Source organism: Melanerpes formicivorus, unplaced genomic scaffold (genome assembly GCF_026170545.1).
Source record: "Melanerpes formicivorus ecotype bairdi unplaced genomic scaffold, bMelFor1.0.p_v2 SCAF_22, whole genome shotgun sequence".
Classification (NCBI taxonomy): domain Eukaryota; kingdom Metazoa; phylum Chordata; class Aves; order Piciformes; family Picidae; genus Melanerpes; species Melanerpes formicivorus.
The window spans coordinates 4,094,687-4,119,050 of NW_027142374.1; the positions used below are offsets into that span (position 1 = coordinate 4,094,687).

General features: G+C 58.6%; 1 protein-coding gene across 8 annotated transcripts in view; it reads left to right on the forward strand.

The window, feature by feature from the left end:
* The first annotated feature begins 6,642 nt into the window (after positions 1-6,642).
* The window catches only part of LOC137447911 (H(+)/Cl(-) exchange transporter 5), a 34,569-nt gene continuing 16,847 nt past the window's right edge, over positions 6,643-24,364 (forward strand). The window contains exons 1-4 of one of the 8 annotated variants that reach the window (XM_068151896.1): positions 6,643-6,719; positions 7,146-7,195; positions 14,010-14,159; positions 22,758-22,909. In XM_068151896.1, coding sequence (XP_068007997.1) covers positions 14,027-14,159; positions 22,758-22,909 — 285 coding nt within the window. In that variant the 5' untranslated portion in view covers positions 6,643-6,719; positions 7,146-7,195; positions 14,010-14,026. Of the gene's footprint in view, positions 6,720-7,142; positions 7,220-11,868; positions 11,954-14,009; positions 14,160-18,679; positions 18,857-22,757; positions 22,910-24,364 lie in introns of those variants that run through there. The other 7 variants (XM_068151897.1, XM_068151892.1, XM_068151893.1 and 4 more) reach the window with 7 other exon arrangements.

A 24,364-nucleotide genomic window follows, 5' to 3' on the forward strand; every position in this document is an offset into this window, starting at 1 on the left:
TGTGGTGGCTGCAGGGGTTGCCAAGCAGCTGCAGATACAAACATCTGCAGCCCCAAGATCTGCTGCCACGGATCCACCCTGCAGCAGCAAACCAGACTGGGGGAGCTCAGGGTTGTTTGTTGTGGGGTTGCCAGGGGAGGACTTGGGTTTCACCCCATGTTTCTTCTGTGTGGGTACTGCTTGGGCTTCTCATTCCAAGAAAGACACTGAGGGGCTGGAGCAGGTCCAGAGAAGGGCAATGAAGCTGGTGAAGGGTCTGGTGAAGAGATCTGGTGAGGAGCAGCTGAGGGAACTGGGGTTGTTCAGCCTGCAGAAAAGGAGGCACAGGGGAGACCTTCTGGCTCTCTACAGCTCCCTGAAAGGAGGCTGGAGCCAGGTGGGGGTTGGTCTCTTCTCCCAAGGAACAAGTGACAGGACAAGAGGAGATGGCCTCAATGCCCCAGAGGAGGTTTAGTTTGGACATGAGGAACAATTTCTTCCTCTTAAGGGTTTGTCAAAGCCTGTGTCAGGCTGCCTAGGGCAGTGGTGGAGTCCCCATCCCTGGAGGGGTTTCAAAGCCATGGAGATGTGGTGCTGAGGGTTATTGTGACCTGGCAGTGCTGGGGGAATGATTAGAGTCGACCTTAAATGTCTCTTCCACCCAGAATGATTCCATGATTCTATGGGGTGGCAGTTGTCCATGGGCTCCTCTGCAACCAGGGGCACCAGGGCCTCCTGCTTCTGGGGCAGCTGGAAAGCCAAGAAGAGGGAGTGCTGAGGGTGTCCCAAGCAGCTGGTGGGGAAGGTTGGATGGCTCTCCTGTGCACGTGCAGAGGAGGTGCTGCAAAAGCAATCATTGTGAAGGGCACATCCTGCAGCACCTCACTTCCTCCCCTGGGACCTCCTTCCCCTGCAGCCTGGAGGAGCCTGGACCGGGATCAAGGAGCCCAGAGAGCAGCAGGGTCAGGCTGAGCTTTGTGTGGAGCTCTGCAAAGGGTCCTTTGGACCTGCCATGGTAGGAGGCAGCAGGAGCCTGCAAGCTGCTCGCTGCTTCTCTTAGAAGCAAGGCCTGCTGAGGACGGGAAGTGGTTAACCAGAGTGGAGGCATCTGCAGGGGCCTCCAGCCTGCACCTTTTCCTTCCAGCCCAGCTGCAAGACAGCCTTTCTGGAGCCCACCATGGCTATCTCTCAGCTGAGCTGCCACCACAGGTCCCATCTGCCCTTTTACAGGGTCTGCAGCAAGCCCCCTCCTACAGGATGGGGGCAGCTGTGATGCCAGAGGGGCATCTGGGGACCTGAACACCCAGGCTGGGAGCATGGAGGTGGGAGACAGAGAAGAGGTGGCCCATAGTCACAAAGGGGCTGGGTGGCAGCCACTCCTCTCCTTCACTGCACTCAGGAGCCTCTCTGATGGCCCTTGGCAGGATGGAGACATCCTCCAAGGCTCATGAGGGGGCAGGGCAGGGATGCAGATGTCAGCAGGGATGCCGATGGAGCTGGACGTGCTCCCTCAGCCCACTCAGGCTTCATGTTCCTTGATGAGGCTGCTTCTATCTGGAGGGATCTCCCCAGCTTTAGTGGGGTTACAAAGAGTCACCAGAGTTCTTCTAAAGAAATTAGAGGTTGAGTTTCCTTCCTCATGCCTCACCAAGAGGATCAGCTCTGGGAAAGGCATGTGGGGTGAGCTATTTCCCCACCACCCACCACTGCAGAGAGCTGCTGCTCTTGCTGAGCTCAAAGCCTCACAGCAAGGACTCAACATCTAACTGCAGCTTTGGATCAGGAAGTCAGCAGTCTCACTGAAAGTTCTCCTTCATCCTGTGGCTTCCTGGCCCTCTCCAGACCAGCTCCAGCTGGTGCCTTCTCCTCCAGCAGCCCAGGAGGACACTTGTGCAGCGCTGCCCAGGGCTGTGTGTGCTTGGAACCACGTCCCTCTGCAGGGGGAAGTCCTCAGCTGCCCAGACAGTCTGGCCATGGTGATGCAAGAGCCTGGGAGTATTTCTGGACATGACCTAACCCTGGTGGTGCCTGGTGGTGCCCAGCCCTCTCACATGTGCTGGGGGGAAACCTTTCCACATTTATGGGAAAGGAGAAGTAGGACCTCCTGACATGGGACGAGAGCTGCGTGGGGCCAGGCACAACTTTCGTTGTGCATCACATTTCTCCTCCAAAGGTCTTCTCCAACCACAGCAGCTCTCTGCTTCTAAGCTCCTCCAGGTCCTGGCTGAGGTTTCTCCCAGGTGGAGCCCGAGTTGATTGCCTCTCCAGAGGGACTTTGTGTCTCTTTCGCTTGGCCGCTGCTCCCTGCTCAACCCCCACCCCGCGCTCCTCCTCTGACTTCATCCCCCAGGTATCCAAAGAGACAATGCAGCGGCGGCGGCCAGCAGCCATCCTGTCCCCTCGTCCCCTCGGGTCACTTCCCGGGATTGTTCTGCTCCCCTTGGAGAGGGGCTGGCTGCCGGCCCCGGCAGCGGGCGAGCCTCACATGCTCTGCCTGCTGGCATCTGCTTCAGGGCACCGCTGGGGACACTGCAGAAGGTGATTGCCCTTTGGGGCTGTTCTCCGGGGGCTCTCTCCTGCCCGCCTCTTCCCTTGCTTCTTTTAGGAGCTCCCTGTCTGTCCCACCAGAAGGCACCTTGGGCAACCTTGGGATGTGAGGCAGGAGCCCCATTTCCATTGTATTTCTGTCCTAGTTTCATCCTATTTCCATTTCTATCCTATTTCTACCCCATTTATATCCCATTTTTATCCCATTTCCATCTCCTTTCCATCCTATTTCCACTCCATTCCTATCTCATTTCCATTTCCACCCCATTTCCATCTCCACCCCATCCCTACCCCATTTCCACCCCATCCCTACCCCATTTCCACCCCATCCCTATCCCATTTCTACCCCATCCCTATCCCATTTCCATTTCCACCCCATCCCATTTCCATCCCATCTCAACCCATTTCCATTTCCACCTCATCCCATTTCCATCCCATCTCACCCATTTCCATTTCCACTCCATCCCTATCCCATTTCCATTTCCATCCCATCTCACCCCACTTCCATTCCCACCCCATCTTATTCCCCTCCCCAGGCCCTTTGGCTGATGTTGCTGAGATATGCTCAGGCTGAGGCACCCTTGATGGGACCAGAGGTATGTGGTGGACCCAGGCTGGGGGCTCCCTGCCAGCTTAGCCAGCATTAACCTCCCAATTAACCTAATAAATCTGATACCAGGAAGGTCCAGCCCTGTACCCCCCCTCCTACCCACATTCCAGCAGGGGCTAAGCCTGCAGTGAAGCCTCCTGGACCTAATCCCCTTGCTTCTTGGCACTGGGTGGCTCACACTTGGGTCATGCAGAGAACTTTGGACCTGAAATGGCCTTTTTTTTGCCTTTAAATTCTTCCTGGCTTGGTTGCCAGAGTGCCCAGCTGCAGACTCCCTGCCTCCTGTGTCCCAGGACTTGTGGTGTCTCTGCCACCACGGGGCATGGTTGGTGTTGACAGTTCAGCCCTTTCCCCATTTTCCTCTGATTCTCGTTTTTAGGAGGTGTGCTCCCTGCTCCCAGTCATGGGATCATGGAGTCATGGAATCACAGAATTGCTTAGACTGGAAAAGCTTTCAGAACATCAAGTCCAACCCTTAAGCCAGCACTGCCACTGAACCATGTCCCTCAGCACCACAGCTCCAAGCTTTGAAACTCCTCCTGGGATGGGGACTCCACCACTGCCCTGGGCAGCCTGAGCCAGGCCTTGACAGCCCTCAAGGGGCAGAAATTGTTCCTCATGTCCAACTTAAACCTCCCCTAGGGCTACCTGAGGTCTTCTAGTCTTGTCCTTTCAAAGCAGCGGAGAAGCAGGAGTGGGAGCACCCCAACCCCTAGTTGGCCCCTTGGTGATGGATCTGCTGCCCCTTGCTTGCCTCTCTCTACAGAAGACCCCTGTCCAAAGCACTGGGTGCTCCAGGACCCATCCCTGTCATGTTTTGGACCACCCTGGATCTGGCATCTCACCTGGAGAGCACAGGACAGTGGTAGAGTTCCCAACCCTGGAGGGGTTTCAGAGCTGTGGGGATGTGGTACTGAGGGACAGGGTTTAGTGGTGACCTGGCAGTGACAATCTTGAAGGAAGGCCTCTTCCAACCAAAAGGATTCCATGATTGATTTCTGCCCCTGGCCACGTGTTTCCAGCTTCTGCTATTTTAGGGCTTCCTGTTTCCCTGAGCCCAGCAGCTTCCAGCACTGGGGAGCAGCAGGGATGTCCCCATGTCCCCAGGCCTGACTTTCCCATTCAGCAGGGCGAGGATTTTTCCTTCTGCTGGTGAAGCTCCTGGGCAAGTGGAGCAGAAAACAATGGGCAGGAAACCAGGGATGGGGTCTGCTTCCCGCTCCCAGAGCTCTGCCCTTGGAGTGTCTGCAAGCAGCTCCAGGTCTGGATTGCTCTTCCTGAAGGTCCTCCATGGAGCAGCTCGGAGCAGGAGAGCAGTGGAGTGGAGCAGAGGCTTCTCCTTCCTTCTCTTCCCCAGCCCCACAGCCCTGTCCTCCTTCCCAGCTCACAGAGTCATGGAATCACAGAATCATTGAGGCTGCAAGAGACCTTTCAGAACATCAACCACTGCTTCACAGAAAAAGCCTTCTGCTGAGGTTTCCACACTGCACCTCCTTGTCCTGGCTGGTTTGGGTTCTTCCAGGCCTCTTGCCATGCACTTAAGGAAACAAATCAAGGCTGAGAGGTTCTTCTGATGGGGAAGTGGTGGGGCTGGCAGTCCCCTGGGAGGTGGCTACGGAGTGCTGAAGGCAGGGACCTCCTCTGCAGGATGCTGCTGTCCCACTCAAAACCTGGGGATGGTGACTTGGGGGGAGAAGGGGACAAGGAAAGGACCAAAGCTACCAGAGGAGCAGGAGAAATCCACTCACCAGTGTGTGTGCTGGGAGTCTGGGCAGAGGATGTGTTCCTGTCACCCATGGGGAGGGACCTCCTGTCCACCTGCTCCTCTCCAGCAGCCACAACACCCTGAGCATGGTGGAAGGGGAAGATGAAAGGACAAATCCAGCAGCCCCTGCTCCCAGGAAGGTGGTGATGGCCTCAGAGCATGAAGATGATCTGGTAAAGCCAAGGTTCACCTCATGTGGCAGGGTCTGCCTCTGCTGAAGGACCTTCACTCACATGGCATGGTGCTGGTCCCACCTTCTCAGGTTGCTGTTAGGATGATGCCAAGGTGTTCCATCTCCCATGTCCTGAAAACAAAGCATTGGCAGCCCCACCATGGCATTTGTGACCTCTCCTGGGGGGACACAGGAGACCTGAGGGTACCAGGGTGCCTTTTCATGAAGGAACCAGGGACCATCTGAGGAGACAGTGCTTGGGGGAAGCAAACACATCTGTGCAGCTTCTCCACCCGAGGAGGAGCTGGGAGGCTGCAGAGCCCCCAGCCCCGTGAGGGAAGAGCTGGAGCCTTGCATCCTGCCCTGGTTTTGCTGTGTTCTGCTGCCTGCTTGGTGGGAACGCGGCAGGTTCTTGCTCCACTTCCAGCGGCACCACCCCACCATGTCCCCTTCTGGATTGTCTCCCTGCAGCAACTGGTCGCATTTCCAGGCCCAGGGGAGAAAGCAGCCAGGCTCTGAGCAGTCTCCGTGGCAGGAGGAGGTGATGCCGAAGGATAACCGAGGGCTAAGCTCAAGCGCGGCGCTGCTGGCCGCTGGTGGCCTCTCGTCCGCGCCGTTGCTGCCCCCTTCTGGCACCAGCTCCTGCTGACGGCAGCGACGGGCTGGGGTGGTGGAGGGGGTGGGGGTCGCGACTGAGAGGGGACAGAGATGGGGTTGAGTGATGGGGAGCAGCAACTGGGGAGCAGCGACGCGGGATCAGCGATTGAGGAGGTCAGAGATGGGGTTGAGTGATGGGGAGCAGCGACCGGGGGCCTCAGCGATTGAGGGGGTCAGAGCGATGAGAGGTGTCTGTGATGGTGGGGTCAATGATGGGCTATAAGGGTCAGTGATGGGGAGAAGTCAGTATTGGGGGGGTTAGCGATCAGGGGTCAGTGACGTCGGGGTCGGTGATAGGAAGGGGTCTCTGCTGGGAAGGTCAGCAGTGTGGGGGGGAGGAGTCCGTGATGGAGGTGTCAGTGATTGAGGGGGTCAGAGATGGGGTTAAGTGATGAGGGGGTGTCTGTGATGGGGGAGTCAGAGATAAGTGTGTGTGTCGGAGGTCGATATTGGGGTGGGTATCTGATGAAGAGGTCAACAATGGGGGTTCTGCGATGGGGGGACTCAGTACGGGAGGTCGAATGGGAGGGAGTCAGTGATGGGGGACTCAATGATGGGGGAAGTCAGCAATGGGAAGACTCTGCTGGGGATCATCAATGGTGGGAAGAGGATGTGTTCCCACATTTGCGGTGGGAACGCTGCCACATAGGGGAGGCAGGTCCAGGCCAAGGTGGCCTAGTTGACTCTGTCCTCCCTCAAGGCCCCCCCCGCACCCACTTTCCCTGCCCTTGTTTCCTCCCGACTCCCCGTTGCAGAACGAGGTGAGTACCACTTTAAGAGCCCGGCGCCCACACTCAAGATGGCGCTGGGGAGGTGTGCCTGTGCTTCATCGGTCCGCAGTGCGCATGTGTCAGGCTGTGCCCGGAGAGCGGCGCAGGCCCCGCCCGCTTTCGCGCCCCGCCCCCTCGGGGTGGAGCCTCCGCTCGCGCAGGTGCCGCGGGAGGGGGTCCCGGGCCGGGCTCGGCCTCAGCCGCAGCGGCAGGACCGGGGTGAGACAGCGGGGCCGGGGGAGCCCCGGGGCGAGCCCGGGGGAGGGGGGACGCGGCGACATCCAGGAAGCGCCTAGAGCTGCGGGGGGGAGACCCGGGACGGGCCCGGGAGGGCGACCTGAGGCAGGCCTGGAGAGTCCCGGGGCTGAGGCGTTGGGGCGGGGGTGTAGGAGTCGAGGGGCTGAGGCTGTGGCCCCCTCGGCTGCCCCCGTGTCGCGCCTCTGGCCTGGGGCGGATCGGGCTGTGCTGTCCCGGCGGCAGGCTGTAGAGGCTCGAGTTCCCGGCTCCCTGGGTGGGGCGGGGGTGTTCTCTGTGGCCTTGCTGTGATTCGTGGGGCTGATGCTCGCCCCCCGAGCTCGGCGCTGGGTAGGGCTGGCTGTCCCGGCCCTGCTGCCCCTCCTGAGCAAGGCCTTTCTCTTCCAGCAGCTCGCAGAAGCCTCGCAGGGCAGGCAGGAGCAGCCGAGCCTTGGGAGAAGGTACCGATGCCGCTTGTTGGATGGGTAAATGATCCTCTCCTAATCCTGACTGACCTTCTTAGGGGGCGCTGAGGGCAGAGGGCTGGCGGGCCCGGGGGCAGGAGCTGCTGGCGTAGAATCAATGAGCTTGGGAAAAGACCTCACAGATCATCAGGTGCCCTTCTTGGTTCGTTTGTCTGCCCGAGGGAAGTTCCCATCTGAAGGAGTTCCTGGCAGTGGATGAGGAGAGAAGTAGGCCACTGGAGTTTGGGAATCCTTTAATACCGTGTGTGTAACACCAGCCTCTGCGGGTTGGGAGCTGTTGTCCATCCAAGTTTTAGAGCTTTGGTTAATCCTGAAGGTTGGACCTTGATTATGCAGCCAGAACACGAGGAGTGGTTTAGCTCTTGACACCTGTGCAGGGGCAGGTGTTGGTGGAAGGCAAACTTCATCCTCCTCCCGGTGCTGGGGCTTCTGTTCTCGGCTCCTGGGAGCACCAGCACCTGGGAGGCAGCAGGGATGTGTGGTGTGGCTGGCAGGCTCTGCTGTGCCTCTGACTGCCTTTGTTCCCAGGAGAACATGAGAACAGGGCTGGTTTTGTTTTTGAATGGCTGTTGTCTAAAACAGGGAATTGTTTGGTGTTCTTTGGGAGGCAGCAACCACATCAGCTTGATACTGGCCTGAGCTGGAGCCTTGCTGAGCTGCTCCTTCCTGGAGTGGCCCTCACCCTCTGTGTGGTGACAGGTGAAGCTCTGTGCTTACCCCAAAACATTGCTGGAGGTGTGGGTTTGGTTTGCCCAGGGTTTTGTGGTGTTCTCACTGAGGGTTGCTCTCCAGGAGCTGAATGGTTTGGGAGCAGCACCCGAACAAAGGGGGTTGGGGTGTTGTTTTTTGATGGGGTTGTGCTGCCCCTGTTCCTTCTCACCCCTCTGCATGTTGCACCCAGAGGGAAAGCACAGCAGACAATTCCCTTTGCTCTTCCTCTGGACTTGTAGGCTGAGGGTTTTGGCTACCAGGGAGCTAGAAAATCCCCAGGGGCACCCAAATCCCGCAGCTGGGTTTGCTTTTCTCCTCTGTGTGTTGTGGGAGGCTCCTGGGAGGGATTGTGCCACACTGTGCCACACTTCTCATTCCTCTGGAGTCCCTCAGATGCAGCAGGGCTGCTGCTTGCTGCTGGCACTCGGCTCTTGGCAGCCCCGTGGCCTCTCGGGGCCGGGTGACGCCGCGAAGAGAGGTTCCCTTTTCATCTCAGGGCTTCCCTTGGTCACTCTCCAGCATTGTTGTGTCCCACTGGTGTTTCATCTGGTTTGCTTTCCCAAAGGACAAGGCATGGAGCTGGCAGTGGAGTAAGAGAGGTGCCTGTGACAGCAGGGCTCCAGGAAGTGGCTGCTAATGACACGTTGTTCTCCTGGCTCTCCTTGTCTTGGCGAGGCCGAAGGCCGCTTGGGCAATTGTCACGTCCCAGCGTGCAATTAGCAGCTGGAGATGCTTGCTGGATGAAGAGCTGCTCTTCATGATCAACTGGTTTGACAGGAGGGGCCAGGGGGTGAGCTCCTGCCTTGGCAGCAGTTGGCTGCAGGGCTCAGCAGAGGGGTCTCAGCCCCTCGGTGCTGCTGAGACCCCTGGAGGCGTCTCCTGTAGCTGACGAGGTTGTGCTGCTGGGCCTGAGTGTGGTGTGAGGGTGGCAAGTGCAGGGTGATGGACACAGGTTTGCTCTCTTGTCCTGGGAATGGCATTTTTCAGGATGTGTCTGTGAGTGGTGGGATCCTTCCTTTGGAACCAGCTGCTGGCTGCAGCCTGATGGGCTCTCCAGGCTCACCTGCTGCTGGTGAGGCCACACCTCAAATCCCAGGGTCAGGTTTGGGGCTTCTTACTCCAAGGAGGACATGGAGGGGCTGGAGAGGCTCCAGAGAAGGGTTACAAAGCTGAGGAAGGGTCTGGAGCACAGGGCTGGTGAGGAGCAGCTGAGGGAGCTGGGCTTGTTCAGCCTGGAGAAAAGGAGGCTGAGGGGAGACCTTCTGGCTCCCTGCAGCTCCCTGCAAGGAGGCTGGAGCCAGGTGGGGTTGGCCTCTTCTGCAGGTCTGAAGCCCATGTGGTGATTGTGCTGCTCACTGTGGTCAAGGCCACCATGGTCCCATCAAGGCTCCACTCTCAGAGGTGCCTCCTGAGAACCCATCTAGAAGTTCAGGAGAGGGTCAGGCTGTTTATTTCAGGGGCTGTAGCTGCTTTCGTCCCCAGCCAAATATCACTCTTCCCAGAGAGGATGAGGAAATGTCTTTGTCCTTTGAGGCCACTGGCCTTGTGGGTCACTACAGGACATTTGGACACTAAAACATTGCAGCTCCTGAGTGGAGGATGAGCTATTGAAAGTGTGTCCTGGTTTTGCAGCAGGCAGAACCCTCTGTAGAAATTCAATGAGTCCCCAGAGCTGCTCCAGTGAGTCAGCCCCCATTAGCTGTCTGCCAGCTGCTTCTGGCTCACTGTGAGGGGTTGTGGACCTGGTGGGCTTCCAAAATCTGCCTTTCAGAATGAATCACAGAATGGTTTGGGTTGGAAGGGACCTTTACAGGCCATCTAGGGCACTCCCCCTGCAGCCAGCAGGGACATCTGCAAGCAGAGCAGGTTGCTCAGAGCTCCAAACAACCTGACCTGCAGTGGTGCCAGGCATGGGGCATCTCCCACCTCTCTGGGCAGCCTGGGCCAGGCTCTCACCACTCCGTGTCAAACATTTCTCCCTTCTCTCCATTCTGAATCTCCCTCTTTGAGTTCAAACCATCACCCTTTGCCCTGTCACAGGAGTCTCTGCTCAAAAGTCTGCCCCCAGCTTTCTGATCAGCCCCCTGGAGCACCGAGAGGCCACCAGAAGGTGTCCCTGGAGCCTTCTCTTCTCCAGGCTGAACAACCCCAATCCCTGGGGAAGCTGAGTGCCTGTTCCTAGCAGGGCTCTGTTCTCCTCTCATGACCCTTTGCCATGGGGAGGTTTGCTGGAGGCTTTCCTCAGCCTGGGTTTTGTGCAGTCTGGGTGTTTTGTGTTCTCCTTGTGCCTCAGGAAATCCCCTTTTAAGTCCTCTGGAGCCTGGATTTTGGTGATTTGGTTGGATGCCTTCTACCTTCTCAAGCAAAGAAGCAGAGCTGCTGCCTCTCCAAAATCAGGCAAAGTGTGACAGCAGGTCAAGCTGTTTGGATTTCAGGGAGTGCTCTGAAGTGTTTCAAAGACAAACAAAGAAGTGAAGGTGCTGTGCTGGGGGAGGCTAAAAGTGCCTGGCACTTGGGGTGATGAGTGTCCAGCTGGACCCTGCCTGCAAGCTTGGAATAAAACTGGCCTCTGAAATAAAGTGGATGCAGCCTTGGAGATGTAGGCAGGAGGGTCCCTAAAATAAAAGGAGAAGGTGGTGGTGTTTGGTGGGAGGTGCATTTGGCCTGCTGCCTGGTTGGGTTTTCCCTCTCTCCCATGGTTATGGGCAGAGGTGTCCTGCATCTGGTCTGAAGGAGGCAGTGCTCCAGGCTTGGGGCAGAGTGGCTGCAAACTGCCCCCTGGCAAAGGACCTGGGGGAAGGGAAGGTTGGTAAACAGGCAGCTGAAGATGAGCCAGAGCGTGCCCAGGTGGCCAAGGAGGCCACCAGCATCCTGGCTTGGATCAGCCACAGTGTGGCCAGCAGGAGTAGGGAAGTGATTGTCTGCCTGGACTGGGCACTGCTGAGGCTGCCCCTTCAGTCCTGAGCCACCCACCCCAAGGAGGACATGGAGGGGCTGGAGCAGGTCCAGGGAAGGGAAGCAAAGCTGGGGAAGGGGCTGGAGCACAGGGCTGGTGAGGAGCAGCTGTGGGAGCTGGGCTTGTTCAGCCTGCAGAAAAGGAGCCTGAAGGGAGACCACCTGGCTCTCTACAGCTCCCTGAAAGGAGGCTGGAGCCAGCGGGGGTTGGTCTCTTCTCCCAGGGAAGAAGTGACAGGACAAGAGGAAACAGCCTCCAATTGTCCCAGGGGAGGTTTAGGTTGGACATGAGGAACAATTCTTGCCCTTGAGGGCTGTGAAGGCCTGTGCCAGGCTGCCCAGGGCAGTGCTGGGGATCCCTCAACCAGGGCTGGGGCTCAGAACATGCTGGGGGTTGGAGCTCCCCAGTGCTCCAGCTTAGCCCTCCCGACTGTGTGCCCTGCTCCTCGGGCTGCAGAAGGGCTGCCGGTGCCCTGGTGCCACTGGGCTGGGTGCTGCAGGCAGCCTGGGGGGAGCAGGTTCGCTGGTGCTGCAGCCCTGTGCGGTGAGCAGAGCCTGGCGCTGGCACCGCCGCCGGGCGGGCAGTGGCACCTTGGCAGCGCAGGGTGGGCAGCGGCGGGTGGGCAGCGGCGAGTGGAAGTGCCGGGTTGGCAGTGCCAGGGGGCAGCGGCGGGTGGCAGCGCAGGGTGGCAGTGCCGGGTTGGCAGCGCTGGGTTGGCAGCGGCGGGTGTCAGCGCAGGGTGTCAGCGGCGAGTGGAAGCGCCGGGTGGGCAGCGGCGGGTCGGCAGCGCAGGGTGGGCAGCGCCGGGTTGGCAGCGCAGGGTGTCAGTGCCGGGTGGCAGCGCAGGGGGGCAGCGGCGTGCTCGGGTGCCCTGGTGACCAGGGGCTGTCATCTGAGTCACTCGCAGGCGTCACCAGGCTGAGCCTGCTGCCTTGGGCTGCGTTGCTTCCCTCGGGCGGGCTGCGATGGGGGCAGGCAGCAGGGGCTGAGAGGTGCCCGGGAGGAGGTGGCCGGCAGCAGGATGGCTTCGCCCTCACGCCGGCGCTGGTGGCGCTGGAAGCCCTCGGGTATGTAGGTGCTCTGGGGACCTCTCGAGGGTGCTCCTGAGCTGGCAGGAGTGTGGTGGGAGGTTAATGTGTAGCTACCTGTGAGAGGAACCTCTTGGGCTTTTGGTGCCAGGGTGCGGCCCGGGGAGGTGACACCAGCCTGCAGAGGGAGCATTCCCCTAGGAGAAGGGACTTCAGGCTGTGTCCCCTGAGGCTGCTCCAGGGCATGGAGAGAGGCTGAGTTCCCACCCTCTGTCCTGTGTGAGCTGCTGGCTGCCCCTTGGCTCTGCTGCCAGGGGCAGGGGGGGGTCCTTGTGGGGTTCCCGTGGCACTTTGAAGCTGGGGGATGGATGTGTCTCTCTGGGCCGTGCCAGGGCTTGTTTTGTGTGGCTGGTGGCTTATTTTGGGTGCAAAGGGAAGTGCTTTCTGCAGAGTGGGACATTCCTGCTGCTGGCAAGTGCTGGTTGGCTCCTGCCCTTCCTGCAGTGGGGCTGAGTTGCACATTTGGTTCCTCTCTTGCTCTCTCTGAAGGCTCTGGGTGTGTGCAGGAGACAAACAGCCATGGGCTGTGCCTCCTGGAGACAGAATCATGGAACCACAGCACAGCTTGGGTTGGAGGACACCTTGCAGATTGAGTCCAGCCATGGACCCAGCACTGCCAGGTCACCCCTAAATCATGTCCCTCAGCACCACATCTCCATGGCTTTGAAACCCCTCCAGGGATGGGGACTCCAGCACTGCCCTGGGCAGCCTGGGACAGGCCTTCACAACCCTCAAGGGCAAGAATTGTTCCTCATGTCCAACCTAAACCTCCCCTGGGGCAACTGGAGGCTGTTTTCTTTTGTCCTGGCACTTGTTCCTTGGGAGAAGAGACCAACCCCACCTGGCTCCAGCCTCCTTTCAGGGAGCTGTAGAGAGCCAGAAGGTCTCCCCTCAGCCTTCTTTTCTCCAGGCTGAACAACCCCAGGCCCCTCAGCTGCTCCTCACCAGCCCTGTTCTCCAGACCCTTCCCCAGTTTTGCTGCCCTTCCCTGGACCTGCTCCAGCCCCTCAATGTCCTTGAAGTGAGGGCCCCAAAACTGAGCCCAGGAATCAAGATGTGGCCTCAGCAGTGCCCAGTCCAGGGGGCCAATCACTTCATTACTCCTGCTGGCCACACTGTTGCTGGTCCAAGCCCAGATGCTGGTGGCCTTCTTGGCCCCCTGGGCACACACTGGCTCATCTTCAGCTGCCTGTTTACCAACCTCACTAGGTCCTTTCCACTGGGCAGTTTGCAGCCACTCTGCCCTCAGCCTGGAGCCTTCATGGGGTGGTTGTGATCCAGGTGCAGGACCTGAGATGAGAGGATCCCATATCAAGCTGAGGAGCAGAGGCTGTGTGTGTAGGATGCCTTGCCATGGAAAGATTGCCCTCTGGGGCTGAGCTTGGCCATGCAGTGTCCTGAGCTTGTCCTTTCTGAAGAACCTGGGCACTCTGTCACCTCTGTGTTTGGCTTTCCAGTTGAGTTCAGGTGCTGTGCTGGCACTTGATGGTTGTTTCTGGCCTCTACCAGGTTGGATGAGGCCTTGAGCAACCTGGTCTAGTAGAAGATGTCCACACCAATGCCAGGGGGCTTGGAACTAGATGATCTTTAAGGCCTCTTCCAACCCAAACCATTCTGTGACCTATGAATCTAGAGCAAGGGCTCTGCTTGGAGTTGTGCACCTCCAGTTCTGTCCCATTCTAGCCCGACCCTCAGGTGGCATCACTGCATTTCTCCTTCACATGGGAAGAGCAACTTGGCCTCCTGGCCTTCAGGACTAAGGGTCAAGTGGTTATTACAGAATCCCAGCATGGTGTGGGGGTTGGAAGGGACCTCTGGAGGTCATCCACTCCAACCCCCTGGCTCAAGCAGGGGCACCCACAGCAGCTTGCCCAGGATCACAATGGCCAGGAGGGTTTGGAAGCTCTCCAGAGAAGGAGGCTCCACAACCTCTCTGGGCAGCTTGCTGCAGGGCTCCAGCAGCCACACAGTGAAGAAGCTTCTCCTCCTGGTCAGTCCATGTTTGTGCTCCACAAGGTGTCCCTCTCCTTGGCAGGTTTGGAAGCTGTGGCCATGGAGCAGCAGAGTTTCCGGCGGGGGAGCTTCCAGAGCAGCACCAGTGATGAGGACATGCTGGAAATAGCAGGAGCCCCTCTGGACTTCCCCATGGCAGATGATGACCCACCACTTGACAGGGAGATGGCAGGTAATTCCTGGCTCTCACAATGGCTTCTGGGAGGGTTCCAGGGGAGTGTTTGCTGTGTGGCTCCCACTGGCCTCTCAAGATGCTTGTGCTGAGAAATGTCTTTGTGTAGGGCCTGGCCTGGGACTGGTATCTGCAAGAGCACAGCTGCCTCCTGAAGCATAGAACCAGCCAGGTTGGAAAAGACCCCAGAGATCATCAATTCCAACCTATTACCTAATACCCAGCACCTCCTGACAACTAAACCATGGCTCCAAGTGCCACATCCAAGCCTTTTTTGAACACCTCCAGGGATGGTGACTCCACCACCTCCCTGGGCAGCACATTCCAATGGCCAATTACTCTTTCTGGGAAGAACTTTTTCCTCACCTCCAGCCTAAACCTCCCCTGGCACAGCTTGAGACTGTGTCCTCTTGTTCTGGTGCTGCTTGCCTGGGAGAAGAGACCAACCCCCTCCTGGCTACAACCTCCCTTCAGGTAGTTGTAGACATCAAGAAGGTCTCCCCTGAGCCTCCTCTTCTCCAGGCTAAGCAACCCCAGCTCCCTCAGCCTCTCCTCACAGGGCTGTGCTCCAGACCCCTCCCCAGCTTTGTTGCCCTTCTCTGGACACCTTCCAGCAGCTCAACATCTTTCCTAAACTGAGGGGCCCACAGCTGGACCCAGGACTCAAGGTGTGGCCTAACCAGTGCAGTGTACAGGGGCACAATGACCTCCCTGCTCCTGCTGGCCAAACTGTTCCTGATGCAGGCCAGGATGCCATTGGCCTCCTTGGCCACCTGGGCACACTGCTGGCTCATGCTCAGCTGGCTGTCAACCAGTACCAGCTGGAGCTGGCCAAAAGCCTGAGCCAAAAGGGAGGTGTTCTGGGAGCTTCAATCTTCTTTCATTCCAAACTGATTCCAAATGATCTGTGGTGGCTTTCCAGGCCTGCTGCTGTGCTGTCTGTGGTGTGAAACCCCGCTGTGAGGAGCACATTCTCCACTCTTATCTCCCCTGGTTTGGACTTCAGCATTTTGTCAATAAAAGGAGAGAGATAAGGCTTGCTTTGATGTTTTCCCATGCTCCTCAGCTGTGCTTGGGGCCTCCTCAAATTTGGCTTTTTAATGACACCCCCCGCCCCGATGCTTTGCTGATTTTTCTTTCCCCTTGAGTCTTGGCCCAAGGTGCTGGAGTCAACCTTAGCAGTGCTCCTCAAAATGGTTGTCAGAGCATCACTTTCCTTCTTGGCCAAGGGCTTGCTGGGCTGAGATCACCTTTTAAAGCAGCCACTTGTGCTCCTCAGAGCTTGTTTCCTTTACTGGTATCACCTCCTCCTCCTGCCACCAGGCTGAAGGTGACCAGAGCTGCACGTGATGGGGCAAGGTGTGTTTGTCCAGCAGTAAAATCTCCTCTGCTCTGTGCTTTGAGGGATTTCAAGGTCAGCTTTTGGCTGCTGACTGCTCTCAAGTGTTGAGCAAGGAGCTGCAGATGTTATCTGCAGGCAGCTGAGGTTTTAGGTGAGCTCTGTTGCCTTGGAGCACGACGTGGTTTCCAGCTGTCTCTTCCACTCCTCTGCTCCTTGCCTTGGTGTTGAGTTTCTTCTCTCTTGTAGCCCAGCTGGAGCCCCTCATGGAATCACAGAATCTATAAGGTTGGGAAAGACCCCAGAGACCATCAAGTCCAACCTGTCACCCTGCACCTCATGACTGACTAAACCATGGCACCAAGTGCCACATCCAATCCCCTCTTGAACACCTCCAGGGATGGTGACTCCACCACCTCCCTGGGCAGCACATCCCCATGGCCAACCTCTCTTTCTGGGAAGAACTTTCTCCTCACCTCCAGCCTAAACTTCCCCTGGCACAGCTTGAGACTGTGTCCTCTTGTTCTGGTGCTGCTTGCCTGGGAGAAGAGACCAACCCCCACCTGGCTACAACCTCCCTTCAGGTAGTTGTAGACAGCAAGAAGGTCTCCCCTGAGCCTCCTCTTCTCCAGGCTAATCACCCCAGCTCCCTCAGCCTCTCCTCACAGGGCTGTGCTCCAGACCCCTCCCCAGCTTTGTTGCCCTTCTCTGGACACATTCAAGAGTCTCAATGTCCTTCTTAAACTGGCACAGTGAGTGCCAGACCACTGTTGCCTTCCTCTAGCTCCAAAGACACAGGGACTTGTCTCTAGCATCCTCTGCCTTCAGCCAGTTGCTTTTCTGTTCAAACCCTCTTGGTACTCCCCAGGAGCTTAAGATGTTCTGAAGCAAGTTCTGTGCAGAGCTTCCTGGGTGGTCCCTGTGTATCCATGTTAGATGGCTGCCTGTGGCCATTCAGATGGTATCTGTGGGCTTTTTGGATGGTATTTGTGGTCCTTTGGGGGTTTTGGGATGACCTGCAAGATTTAAAAGGCCTCATCCCTTTAGCCAAACCTGTTGGGGCAGTTGTCCTACCAAGAAGCACCTCCTGGGTGAGGGCTTGCTTCTCTTGAGTGATTTGTTGGAGAGTGGAAGTGGTGGAGGCCACAATGTTGGATGCTCTTAAGGCTCAGCTGGACAGGGTCCTGGGCCAGCTTGTCTAGATCCTGCTTTTGCCAAGAAGGGTTGGAGCAGATGGTGTTTGGTCCTTCCAGCTTGGGATTCAGTGGTTCTAGTGGTGGGGATGCTCCCAGAAGGGTTGGAGGCCTTTCCTTGCTTTGCTGGCCAGGGGATTTCCCTCACCTGCTGCACCTCTGGCAGTCTGGTTTGACTGACCCGAGGCTGGGAGGTATCTCCCCTGGCTTTTCTCTTCACCCAACTTCCTCCTTGACCTTCAGACAGAGCCTCCAGCCAGCCTATCTGGTGGGAGCAGAGGCAGCCTCGGCAGGGTGGAGTGCTTCAGCCCTGCCAGACAATGGGTGAGGGACAAGCTATCAGAGTGAGGGCCAGGGGAGCTTAATCAGCAGCCCCTCTGGGCATTGGCTGGGGAGATAAAGGCTGCTGCTGGGGGCCGGGGGAGAGGACTCTGGGGCTGTCTGTGCAGGGCAGACAAAAGTTCAGTGCCTGCCTCCTGGGAAGGACCCTGGGCAAGGAGAGCTGCTTCTGGTTACTCAGCCTGAAACACTTCAGCTGGGTGGGGGAAAAAGGGAGGGTTTGGCGCATCTGTGAGCGACCCACTGGCGTCAGGAGTCATGGAATGGGTTGAAGGGACCTGGCATCTCCATCCATCACTGTGGGTGCCCCTGAGCTGGGCTTCAGCCAGGCCTTTGAGCATGTGGGTGCAGAGTGGGGGCTGTCTGGGCTGCTGTGGCCTGCTGGGTGCCTGTGGGGGCTACCTGGGTACTCCTGCTGTTGAACTGGATGCTCATGGCTTAGTCTGGTGCTTGTGGTGGCTAACTGGGTGCTTGTTGCGGTGGTTAGCTGGGTGCCCATGGTCAGCTGTGTGGTTAACTGGGTGCATGTTGAGGTGGTTGGCTGGGTGCCCATGGTTAGCTGGGTGTCCCTGGTGGCTCACTGGGTGCTCATAGTGGGGCATATCTCCACAGACAGACTGGGTGAGGTGGCTAAGTGCTGGGTCTCCTGGGTCCCTGGGGCTGTGCTGTGGGGATGGAAGGGCTGTGGAGCAGGGCTGTGGAGCGAGCAGTGCTGGACTGAGCCGGCTCCATCCTGGAGCCGTGGCACAGGCAGCGCCAGGCCGTGCAGCTCAGCAGGAGCTCTGTGTGTGTGTGTTCAGGCCTGGGGGCTGTCTGTGCCCGAGAGGAGATTCAGGGCAGATACTCTGGCCGTGCCAAGGCGCAGGCTGTGGCCGGGGGCAGGTGGCTGTGGGGTGGCCGGGGGCAGGTGGCTGTGCCCCGCGGGCAGGTGGCTGCTTGGCCGGGGGCAGGTGGCTGTGGGGTGGCCGCGGGCAGGTGGCTGTGTCCCGGGGGCAGGTGGCTGCTTGGCCGCGGGCAGGTGGCTGCTTGGCCGGGGGCAGGTGGCTGTGGGGTGGCCGCGGGCAGGTGGCTGTGTCCCGGGGGCAGGTGGCTGTGGTGTGGCCGGGGGCAGGTGGCTGCGGGGTGGCCGCGGGCAGGTGGCTGTGTCCCGGGGGCAGGTGGCTGTGCCCCGCGGGCAGGTGGCTGCTTGGCCGGGGGCAGGTGGCTGTGGGGTGGCCGCGGGCAGGTGGCTGTGTCCCGGGGGCAGGTGGCTGCTTGGCCGCGGGCAGGTGGCTGCTTGGCCGGGGGCAGGTGGCTGTGGGGTGGCCGCGGGCAGGTGGCTGCTTGGCCGGGGGCAGGTGGCTGCTTGGCCGCGGGCAGGTGGCTGTGTCCCGGGGGCAGGTGGCTGTGGGGTGGCCGGGGGCAGGTGGCTGCTTGGCCGGGGGCAGGTGGCTGTGCCCCGCGGGCAGGTGGCTGCTTGGCCGCGGGCAGGTGGCTGTGGTGTGGCTGCGGGCAGGTGGCTGTGTCCCGGGGGCAGGTGGCTGCGTGGCCGCGGGCAGGTGGCTGTGTCCCCGCAGCTGTCTCCGCGCCGCTCGCCCGGACCCTGCCCTGGCGGGGCCGGCTCATGTGACGGGGCTGCTGACGACACGGGGAGGGCCTGGCTGCCGCCGCTGCGGGCTCCTCTTCGGCCAAGTCCCGAGGAAGAGGATGCAGCAAGTGCTGCCGTGAGGCCAGAGCGCGCCCGCTGTGCCCCCACCACCGCCGGCCAGCCATGGCACCGCGGACGGGCTGCCCGCACCCCGGCAGCAGGAGGCGCTGAGTGAGGGTGAGGAGAACCCAGAGGGGAGGTGAGCCCGGGAGGAAGGCGGCCAGCCGCGGGGCGAAGGCTGCTGCTGGTGGCTCTGAAGCGGGGCTGCAGGCAGGGGCGGTGGGGCAGGGCGAGCGGCAGGGCGCTGGGGGGCCCGGGGAGATTTCTGCTGTGTAATGATGCTGGGCTGCTGCCGGTCGGTTTGTTGCTCTTTTCATGTCTGCAAAAGCCTTCCCCCCTCTCCCCACCCCCCGATTTTCTAGAGCAGGGCACTCTAGAAAAGCCCCAGCTGCGTTGGGCTTTTGGAGCAGCACTGGGGGTTTCCAGTGGGAGTGTTTAACCAGGGAAGCCTCTGGATCGCTGCCTCCACTCTCTGCAATTCCGAGCTGCTGGCCTCAGACCTGCAAAAATGTTGTCAGCAGGAGTGGTTCCTGAGGCTTCCAGCAAACGTGTGGAGCCCCCAGGTGCCTCCAGGTGCCCGTGCTGGCAGGAGGGGGCAGAAAAGGAGCCCTGTGGCTATGCTGTGCTGCACAGGAGGGACCCTGTAACTTTAACAGCGCTGCCTTCTGGGGCTTTGCCGAGCCAGGCAGGCTCTGAAGTGGAGCATTAACCCGTTTTGGGGAGGAGAGGTGGGGAGAAGCCTGGCAGGTCTGTTGAAAAGCTGTGCTCCCCTGGCAGGGTTGTGTCCAACTCCCTGCCTCCAGGCTCGAAAGAACGATTTTAGAGAGGCTTTTTTTTTCCATCAGGAGCTGGGGAGATCTGCTCCATAGATCCCCGGGGAGGGAGACCTGTGTGATCATCTGGGCTCTGGCAAGGTAGCACTGAGTTCATCTTCTTGATCCCTCCTTCATTTGCAAGGAGCCAGGGCAGAAGAGATGACACTGAAAAATATTTGTGGCTGTCAGCCATTTTCTGGTGGCTTGTAACTCCTGGCAAGAAATCTGAGGACCTCTTCTCCTGATCCTCTCTCAATGTAGGGAGCTGTGGGGTTGCCATGGCTGGAGAATTGGGGCTTGAGGTTGGATTTGGTGGTGTCAAAACCCTGCTGCTGTAGTGTGGAGGGGCTGGGCTGGAGGGGGGTGGTGGTGGAAGGGGCAGTGTCTGGGGAGCAGGATCAGCCTCCAGCCCCATCCTGGGCCTGCAGGTTGAGTCAGCTCATCCCTTCAGCTGGCTGTGGTGTGGCTGTGGGGCTCTGGGTGCTGAGGACGTGGTGACCTGCAGAGCTGTGTGCTGGCTTTGTGCCCTCAGGGGCTTGTTGGGGTTGCTCTGAGCTTGGAGAGCCTTCCCAGGACAGCTGAAAGTAGCTGGTCTGGGCAGTTACTCCAGAAGAACAGGCAAAGGGTGACCCTCATCTCATCTAGCAGAAAATGCTCCTCCAAGGAGGCTCCTGCCTGGGGGCACTCTGCTGGGGTTTTTTCCCTTCCCCTTTTAGTGCTTGTCTTTAGGACAAGCAGAGTTTTGTTTCTCTGGAGGAGAGGTGTGCCAGCATGAAGTCAAACAGAGCAGAGCTGCAGCATGGAGGCTGGAGTTGGTGTTCTCCTTCTGGAAGAGTTGGTCATCCCCATGGAAACAACAGCCCAGCTCTGCTGGCTGGGCTGGTTGGCTTTGAGAGGAGGGTGTGCAGGGCAGGGTAGTGCAGCTGCTCAAGGTGGACACACTGTGATCTTCTGTAGGCACTGAGAAGAACCTCCAGCCCCTCCCTCCCCCCCAGAAGAGCCATCTCCCTACTTGTATGTGAAATCTTCACCTCTGGGGCTTTAGCTGTGAAGATCTGCAGCTCTGAGCTGTAGGTAGGGCTTGTTTGAGCTGTGGTTGACTGGGGTGAGGCATCATCTTGTCCTCTCCCTGATAACTGCTTCAGAAGGGCTTTGTGGCCTCGAGAGGCTGTGGCTCCTCACTCCAAGAAGGACACTGAGGGGCTGGAGCAGGTCCAGAGAAGGGCAGCAAAGCTGGGGAAGGGTCTGGAGACAAGGTCAGGGATGCTCTGGGCTTCACCCTGGCCATGCTTTCCAGAAGAGGCTTTTAGCTTCCAGGTCTAGCTGGTGGCCTTTGGCTGCAGGGTTATGAGGGCTGTGCTCCAGAGGACAGAGCTGTAGGTAGGACTTGTTTGAGCTGTGGTTGACTGGGGTGAGGAGCAGCTGAAGGACCTGGGCTTGTTCAGCCTGGAGCAAAGGAGGCTGAGGGGAACCCTTCTGGCTCTCTACAACTCCCTGCAAGGAGGCTGGAGCCAGCTCTCATGACTTGGTCTCTTCTCCCAAGGAACAAGTGCCAGGACTAAAGGAAACAGCCTCCAGTTGCCCAGGGGAGGTTTAGGTTGGACATGGGGAACAACTTCTTGCCCTTGAGGGTTGTGAAGGCCTGTGCCAGGCTGCCCAGGGCAGTGCTGGAGTGCCCATCCCTGGAGGGGTTCCAAAGCCCTGGAGATGTGGTGCTGAGGGGATGTGGTTTGGGGGTGGCCTGGCAGTGCTGGGTTAGGGGTTGGACTCCATGGTCTCTAAGGTCTGTTCCAACCCAAGCCCTGCTGTGTCTCACGCAGAGGGGGGCAGGAGGAGCTGCAGGTGTCTCGGGCGCTGCTCCTCTCAGGGTGGTTGATTCAAGGAGGTGTGGAGCTGTGGGGTTTCTGAGCAGCACTTGGGCCCTCCAGTGGGATGGGGAAGCCTCTGGAAGTGTTGGCTCCAGTTTGTGCATTTCCAAGCTGCTGTCCTCAGGCCTGGCCAGACGTTGTGGAAGCCACAGCAGTTCCTTGAGGCTCCCAGCAGACGCTGCCCCACTTTCCTTCCAGCCCGCGGCGTGCAGGTGGGGCTCCCAGGCTGTGCTCTCACCACTTGGGAGGCTCTCTGGAGAGCTGCAGTTAACCTTCTTCTGTCCCAGCTGAAGGAAGCAGCCCCTTTGAAGTGGGCTGTTTGTGGGAGCTGTCAGTGGTGCCTACGTGACTCATCTTGTTTTCCTGCAGCTCGCTCTCTGCTGGGAGGCAGCTCTGGAAGTGCCAGCCTGGGAAATGGGCTTGGAAGGCAGCTCAGGGAGGGCTCCTTTCCCTTCTCCTGCTTTTAGAAGATGGGGGAGAGAGAGCAGTTGGTGGAACTCCTGCCTTGGGAGTGCCCATCCACCCTCAGCATCATTGTCCATGGGCTGGAGCAAGTTAGGCAGGAGGTTGAGTGGTTTGGCCAACTTGGTCTCACCCGAAGGGAGGCTGCAGGTCCTGGTTTGGTGCCTTCCCAAGGCCCCCCACTTGAGCCTGGTGCCTTCCCAAGGCCCCCCACTTGAGCCTGGTGCCTTCCCAAGGCCCCCCACTTGAGCCTGGTGCCTTCCCAAGGCCCCCCCACTTGAGCCTGGTGCCTTCCCAAGGCCCCCCACTTGAGCCTGGTGCCTTCCCAAGGCCCCCCATCTGATGTCTCTTTCTGCTTTTTAGACCCTCCTGAACGTCCCCCCAGTGATGAGTGGCTCTGATGTTTACCTTCTCCTGTCTGCCTGCACCCATCCATCACCCTTCCTGTCCCTATCTGTGGCTCTCCTGCCCTCACCTTCATCATACCCACCTGGAACTTCCTTCAGTGCTACTGAGGGTCTCAAGTGTTCACCTTCCCCTCTCCCTCTCCCATCTGCTTCCCTCCAATGGCAAACCCTGACCATGGCAAGCCCTGGATGGGAGGGAAAAGTGAACACCTGGAAGTTGGGATTGATTCCTTTGCTTCCTGAGTGCTTCTTTGCAGGACTGAGCCCATCTCTGTGGGAGCTGCTGCAACTGCCCAGCTCACCCCTGAGGCTTGTTTGGGGTGGTCAGCTGAGGGGGCAGCTCCTCAGCTCTTGGCTTCCCCTGGCACTGGTGTGGCCTCTGCCCTAAGCTGAGGCTTTGGTGGTGTGATTGCTCGTTTGTATTTTCCCTGGCAAGGGGAACCCCACAAACCTGCTCCATTTCCCCCCCCTCTTCCTTTCCTTCCCAGGCTTCTCCTCATACAATGGAGGAGGGATGAATGGCAGCAGCACAATGATGGATTTCCTGGAGGAGCCTCTTCCTGGTGTGGGCACCTATGAAGACTTCAACACCATAGACTGGGTGCGAGAGAAGAGCAGGGACCGGGACAGGCACAGAGAGGTAACAGCTCCCACCAAAGGCACAGTCACTGACATGCTGCAGCTCATGGCAGCCACAGGATGGCTTGGCTTGGAGGGGATCTTAAAGATCATCCAGTTCCAGCCCCTCTGCTATGGGCACCTCCCACTAAACCAAGTTGCTCCAGGCCCTGTCCAACCTGGCTTGGAACAGGGAGGGGATGGGGCTGAGAGCCTCTCCAGAAGAGCTTTAGCTGGAGGAGGAGGAGCATGAAGTTGTGGTTTCTCAATTGCTGCTGCCTCTCTGGAGGCTTTTGTTTGTCACCAAAGCTTCAGAGAGTTTCTGCTGCACCTCCTGAAGGGCTTCATGACACTTGCATGGCTGTGTTAAACCTGCTGGAGGCACAGGCACAGCAGCAGCTGGTCCTGCTCATGGAGGATGGCACGTGGTGGGGAAGAGCTGCACTCCTAGAATCATGGAATGGGTTGGAATTGAAGAGAACTCATCCAGCCCAACTCCCCTGCAGCCAGCAGGGACATCTGCAACTACAGCAGGTTGCTCAGAGCCCCAACCAACCTGACCTGCAGTGGTGCCAGGGCTGGGGCATCTCCCACCTCTCTAGGCAGCCTGAGCCAGGTTATACTGGGAGAATCTGAGACTCCCTGATCCACTGCATTGATATGAAGCAGGTGGGTTTTCTGCTCACAGGTGAAGGTCTCTGCATAGTTGAGGAAGCAGCCTGAGGGACCTGGGGCTGTGGAGCCTGCAGAAGAGCTGCCTGAGGGGATCTGCTCTGTGCTCAGCAAGAGCTAAAGGGTGGGGGGCAAGAGGATGGGGCCAGACTCTTGTCAGTGGTGCCCAGGGACAGCACAAGGGGCAAAGGGCACAAACCGGAGCCCAGGGGTTCCATCTGACCAGGAGGAGAAACTTCTTTGGTGTGAGGGTGCTGGAGCTCTGGAGCAGGCTGCCCAGAGAAGTTATGGAGTCTCCTTCTTTGGAGAGATTCCAACCATACCTGGACATTGTGATCCTGGGCAAGCTGCTGTGGGTGCCCCTGCTTTGGCAGGAGGTTTGGACTGGGTGATCTCCAGAGGTCTCTTCCACCTCCCACCATGCTGAGATCTGGGGATTCTGTGATTCCCAGGACTTCTGAGCTCTCTGGAGCCTGCTTAGAAAGCAGGGGATGCTTTAAATAACAAATCAATATCCCCAGCATGCTCCTGACTCACACAAACCCTTGCTGGCAGAACTCTCATAGGGCAGTGGCTGAACTGAATCCAGTTGCTTGCCAAAATGTTCTTCATTTCCTGTTCTTTCCTCCTGAGCCTCACAAATCATCTTGTGTCCCACAGCACCAACCCTGTTTATGCCCAAACCTGAACAAGTCTAGACCCCACTAAGGGGCTCCCACACCATTTAGGGGCTCCTGCTCCTCTGTTTCCCATCTATGGATGAAGAGAAGAAACCCAAAAGACTCCTCACACCTGTGCCCCTAGG